General features: G+C 43.2%; 1 protein-coding gene across 1 annotated transcript in view; it reads right to left on the reverse strand.

Moving 5' to 3' along the window:
- Positions 1-716: 716 nt before the first annotated feature.
- Positions 717-6,522, reverse strand: part of INTS6 (integrator complex subunit 6) — a 56,707-nt gene continuing 50,901 nt past the window's right edge. Inside the window, exons 16-17 of the mRNA XM_018556444.1 lie at positions 4,098-4,191; positions 717-1,453 (exon numbers count right to left, since the gene is read on the reverse strand). Of these exons, the coding sequence (XP_018411946.1) occupies positions 1,360-1,453; positions 4,098-4,191 (188 nt within the window). The 3' untranslated portion in view covers positions 717-1,359. The remainder of the gene's footprint in view (positions 1,454-4,097; positions 4,192-6,522) is intronic.

Below are 6,522 nucleotides of genomic sequence, written 5' to 3' on the forward strand. Positions count from 1 at the left end.
GACTGGCTATCTTCAAACAATATTTCTGCAACAGCATTAGAAATTCAATGGCCATTTCCAGAACCGTAGCCCCCACAGCAGTCTCTCCTCCAAGTAAGGCCCCTTTCACACGAGCACTCAGGTTGATCCCTCCGTTTGCAGATGAAAAATGGACAATGCATCTCTATGGCAGTGTGGATGAAAATGGATGACCATCAGTTTACATCAGTGTCAGTTTAGGTCCGCAATTTGACACGGATCCGCTCTCCATTTTGATTGACGGGGACTGATGTAACCCGATGTTTCGTTTACATCGGTTCAGGTGACACCCGTTTTTTGGGACTGATATTATAATACAGCATGGCAAACAATCATGGGAATTTACCATAACAACAAAGTCCGAAACGGATGTAAACTGAACTTGACAACTGAAGTGCAAACTGATTCAGTTTTCATCAGTTTTTTGTATCCGTGAACCTTGACTGAACTGGTGTCGCTTGTGTGAAAGGGGCCTTAGGTTTTCCTTTAAGACGTCACCGGCCGCATACTTGATCAGAGTCAGGGATCCCCATACCAAGCAGGGCAACTTGCATGCATGGTAAGAAAAAGGCCAGAACTTCAATAAGTATTTCTAACATGGTGTCTCCCCTTTAATTAAAAGCTCTGATCTATGTCCTGATGCAGGAAAGGTCAACTCATCAGTGAACAGATAATAGGCTTAATTTACATGTCAAGTAACAAAATGACACTGAATAATATGCAGTTCTCAGCCAGGAAATACAAAAATACAGATTCATAATATAGAGTTTGCAAAAATATTAAAATAGAGCTTTTTTTATTGATGGAATAACAAAAGAGCCTCTTTAAATAGTTTTCAAAATACAACTGTACAACTTACAATATATTCAAAATAATTATGTACAAAATATTACCTTGTTTCAACATCTGTGCTTCTGCCTAGCTATGTTTTAATTACAAACCTGGGACTGCATTTAAAAGGTCTGTTGTCCAGCGTACATGTCGAATGCAGAGAGTTCACACTTCCGATGCCAAAACCAGTTGTGGAACCGTGAGAGAAGCCCGATCAGATTTTGGCAAAAGACATTAATCCTAGCCAGTGAGTGAACTTAAATGTGAGTCTAAGTGTCAGCTGTGGAACCTGAGAAAGATCAGCATAGCTGGTCAGTGACCGCTAGGAACTTCTAAAAACTTTCCGATACTCCATAATGAAGGCATCATTATTTCCATAGAAGAAAAAAATGGAAGCATATTAAGGGTACAACTAGTCATTGTAAAGATGGTATAGATGATTGTGGCAACCATCACCCTTCCTGGGCACACCTTGTGCCCACCAGCATACAAGGGTTTCCTTGAGACCATTTAACAGCTGCTGAAGTGGTTCATCTGGTTCGATCTTCTGTGGACCTCTTCTAGAAAATTTTCCAACTGCTCGATCAACATTCGTTTTTTAAATCTACAGAAGAGAATCAAAAAATATATATAAAATTACATTTTCCAGAATTATACAGGATTTATATAGCGCCAACAGTTTGCGCAGCGCTTTACAATGCAAGGAAGACATTACAATCACAATACAATTCAAGACAAGATGGTAAGGAGGGCCCTGCCCCTGAGGGCTTACAATCTAACAGGGAGGGAGAAGCGATATATGAGGAGGTAGCTGTGTGGGGATGAATTGTATGAGAAGGAGTTCAGTGGTTAGGTTCAGGTGGGATAGGCTTCACTAAAGAGATGAGTCTTTAGCGATCGCCGAAAGGCAGTCAAAGTGGGAGAAAGACGGACAGGTTGGGGTAAGAAGTTCCAAAGAATGGGAGAGACTCTAGAGAAGTCCTGGAGGCGAGCATGGGAGGAGTTGACGAGGGAAAGCAGGAAGACTTGGGAGGAGCGGAGGGGACGGTTAGGGTGATCCTTTGCCCCCGGATATATCTCCAACCTGGACGGCTTTGTAAGTGGTTAATATTTTGAATTTTATCCTTTGGGCGAGTGGAAGCCAGTGCAGGGATTGGCAGAGGGGGGTTGCAGACACTGAGCGGTTGGTTAGGTGAATGAGTCTAACAGCTGCATTCATGATAGACTGAAGGGGGGGAGGAGCCTGTGTAGAGGTAAGCCAATGAGGAGGGAGTTGCAATAGTCAAGACAAGACATAAGGGAGTGGATGAGCAGCTTTGTGGTTTCATTGGTGAGGAAGGGGCGTATTTTGGAGATGTTACGAAGGTGAAGGCGGCAGGATTTGGATAGTGATTGGATGTGGGGAAGAAAGGGGAGGTCAGAGTCAAGTATGACACCTAGGACCTTGACATGAAGATTGAGCTTTAAGAAGTGTTGTGACATCATGATACGCGAGGAGACTGAGGAGGTGAATTGTGGAGTGAAGAGATATATTTGAGTGTCATCAGCATAGAGAATGTCTCCTAGTACTACGGTAGTTTCCTAGCTAATTGAAGGTTACGTAAAGGAAATATCTAGTCTTATTTTGTGTTATTCATGTAAAAGATCAGTTTACTCATCAATCTGCTTTACCAAGTACCCATAAAATGAGTCTAAAAACATGAATCACCTATATGGGGGCAGCCATATTAGCTCCTTTCATTTGCAGCCTCTGCCCCTGTAATAAGGTTTTGGTTTTCTGCTCCTTCTCACAACTCAAGTCTACAAGTCAACCAATTGGAGTTCTAATTTAAGGGACCCACAGACATGCTGGAATGGCCACGTCGTTATTAAGCATGGATGTGGTCTGACTAGGGCTGCAGCTAACGATTTTCATAACTGATTAGTTGCCCAATTATTTTTTCAACTAATCGATTGGTTTAATTTAAAAAAAAATATATAAATCTCTCTGAATCAACTAACCGATGAGAATAGTTGCCAACTATTCTCAATCGATTTAAAATCGATTTGCTGTTGCAGCCCTAGGTCTCACTGTGACTTCCACACAGTATGTGCTAATCACTATGATGGGGTGGGCAAGATTTGGCACCGGCAGGAAGAGCTGGGAGTTTGCAATTGAGAGTAGTCTGTGGCATAGTGTCAGGACTAGAAAACCAAATATGCCATTCACAGGTAAAACCTACCAGGTTCAAAGATGGCTGACTATTCTAACCAAACTAATGGACATCGGCTAGATACTCGTGTGTCCAATCACCCTCTGCCTTCATACATTTCACCAAGACTGACGGAGACATTACAATGGGACTTTAATTTATATTGCCATACTGCTTTTTTGCAGGAGGAAGAGGACTTCCAGGATATCTTTCAAATTAACCCTTGAAGTGCAGGGGTACCTGCACTGAACGAGTACTCGTTTTGGTCTATGGACAAAAATATATAGTTACCAGATCCTCGGTCCTGCCTGGCAGGCTGCTCGACGGTCCCTGCAGCGCCATCCCCCCCCGGCACTCTAAGGATGCGTGACATCATCACATCTAATGCAGGACAATTAGACGCGAGGACGTCGAGGGACATATCAAAGCTGGAGCAGAAGAGGTGAACAGTCAATGACGCAGGACTGAGGAACAGGTGAGTATATCTTCTTTATTTTCAGCCCTAGACCAAAATGAGAACTTAACCCTTGCAGTTTGGGGGTAGATCAACACTGCAGGGGTTAATTTGAAGAACCCCCCACAAAAAAAGAATTGGAGTCCTTCTTTAATTAGACAACTTTATAGCTACAACCTCATCACACATATTAGATGGAAACATATGAGGTGTGGACTTTTAGCCCCTGTTCACATCTTGGTGTTTTGTCACTCAAAGCCAAGCTCGTCTAAACTGCCAAAAAGTAGCTCATGTACTTTTTCCAGAGACAGGTGTCTTTCTGCCTGCAACAAAACGCTCAGCTGTGAACAGGAGCCATAGAAATGAATGGGATTCCTTGTCTTGAGTGTGTAACTGGGTCCACGAGTAATACCCATGAACAACCCTGGACAATACTGCCTATTATAGATAATGATGTAATGACTGAAACTTGGCAATAAACAAATGCCGAAATGTCAGTTAAAGTACCGCAGCGCTGAATACTGAAAAATGGCCTGGATGGGAAGGGGGTTTAACACCGCGGATGTCAACTGGTTAAATTCAGAAAAAACTGCACAACCTACCTTGCTGCCTCTTTGATAACACTCTGCAAGAAGAAAAGCCGTGTTTGCAGACTACCTTGTACTTCTTGTAGCAAAGCAAAGATCGGTTCATACTCTACAAACAAAGAAAACATCATTATACTTTGCAAGCCTGTTACGAGGGAAATACCATTTTTGCACAGATCAAAAAGAAAAAAAAAAGAAAAATGATTTTTTTTTTAAATCATTTTATTTCGGCAGAACATTTTAGAAAGGTGGGAGAGAGTTTAAAGGAGAAGTGCGAGGAGAGTAAAATGTTCTCTCCCAGCTGCTCAGAGCCAAAGTGGGACACTGCTGCTGTCACATGCCAAACTGTAAGACCAAGAGGCGAGTGACCATGTAACTCCTGATTGCTCATCTCTTGGTGTCCGTTTCCCGGAGTGTGGCGACAGCCAGTCACTGCTTCCCGCAGGAATTCTTTCCTCTCTGCTTCTCCACCACTCACTGGAGGGGCAAATGGGAGAACTATGCATGGCTGGCTCTAGGCAGGCAGCACCAACTGTCAAGCAGCAGGGATGGATGCCAACAATATTGTTGAGATCCTTCTCGGCTGAGGCCAAGCTCTGCGCTGTCAGCGGGCATCAGGCATTGGTCCGCTATCTGCTGCTTTACTAATGTATTCCAGGGACACAAAAGAGCAAAACCAACACCTTTTTGATCTTCGGGACGCAGGTAAGTCGCCAGGATCGCTTCTGTTGTAAAGCCGACAGCCGGCTCTACAAGTTTAAACAGAGTCCCGGCGGCAAAAGTCACCGGGAGTCTGTTTAAACAGCCCCGATGCTGGCGACGTAAACTGTACGTCGTCAGTCACGAAGGGGTTAAGGAACAAAAGAAATTGTGAAAAGGAGAAATAGGTTAAAGGGAATAAGTCTAATCACCTCATGTCAAGTCACTGTGCAAACGTTGGGGTTATACATGGCATGCATTTTCAATAAAGCAATTGAAAGAGGTAATTTATTTTTCTGTGTATGGTAGTGTACATCACTTAATAGAATTATTGTGCAGATTTTACTTCTTAAGCAAGAAAGCTGCTTTATTTTTAGGCTGCATTTTAGAAATGTCTTTATTAGGACCACAGGTCAGTGAAACCTAGATTGCCCTGGCAAAAATTTAGCAGTGTCAGTATACATGGCCAAGGCTATTCATTTTTATACCTACATATATTTCGCTCTCTTGGGGTTTTTTTTTTTTTCTAAAAAAATAATCTGTCAAATTATATTTTTTTATTATTTTACATTTTTATACTAATGCACAGTTGTAGGCTTGTTTGTAAACAAAGCTAATGTCATCCCTTATTAGGGAACCAAGCTGGGTCTCTGTTGCCAGCCCAATACCGGGGCAGTCAGATCTTAGAACTAGGAGGGTGCATAGGTGTGCATTGGCAGTTCCCTTTGTATTTAAGGGTTCTCTGCTATCTAGGGTTCACTGCAGAAGACCTTCCTGACTGATTGCAGAGATGTTGAGGGGGCACAGATGGGGAGCAGTTTTAAGACTTACCATATTATCTTTAAAACGGAACCAGTAAATACTGTAGTTTGCACTGCGACAGCATTAAAGGAGAACTATGGGGTTATGGCTTATCCCCATAGTTCTCCTTAGGGTAAGGGGAGGACACAAGCTAGCATCCTCCCGTCACCCTAAGCTCGATATAGCGCGAGCTACAAAATCACGCCATACAATCGATCGGCGGCTATAGAGCCGCTGATCGGTTGTATGTGAAACAGCCGTTAACGGCTGTAAAAACGAGCGGGTCTTTCCCGCCCGTGCGCAGGAAAAAAAATGCCGTCTGGAGACTACAACAAGCTTATGCGAGTCTACCACCCGTCCGTTTTTTTTCTACAGGCGGACGGCAACTGGTTAAATTGTTTAGCTGCATTTCTGCAACCAATACAAACAACTCGCTCATAGAAATGCATTAACAACGAGTCTGGCATATTCTGCTCTTCAAATTCAAAAATCCTTGTGCTTCACAGACTGATATTAACTGCATGTATTGGTGTTTCAACATTTATTATAAAATTTGCCATGACCCTCACTTAAAGTTGTTTGAGAATGAGAAACTACTTTAAAACTGATTCACTTGACCTCAGCACATCTGCTTGATTACTTCTGTTCACCAACATTAAACCTTTACTTTTTTTTATTGGTACGCATGGAGAACAATGTGTGGGATAAAGATTGTTTTTCTAAATTCTTTCAATCCCTCGTTCTCTAGTGGGTCCCCGCATCGCTCTCCCCCTGCATAGGTGCCTCTATCAGCTAAGCGGCTGCTGTGGAGGCAACTGTGCATGTCCGGCCGTGCCTGCAGTAGCTGTGTGCGTCCGTAGACACACACACACACACACACACACACACACACACACACACACACACACACACACCGAGCAGAGCCCACGCACCACCTCGC

Source organism: Nanorana parkeri, unplaced genomic scaffold (assembly GCF_000935625.1).
Source record: "Nanorana parkeri isolate BGI_ZX_2015 unplaced genomic scaffold, ASM93562v1 scaffold238, whole genome shotgun sequence".
Taxonomy (NCBI): Eukaryota; Metazoa; Chordata; class Amphibia; order Anura; family Dicroglossidae; genus Nanorana; species Nanorana parkeri.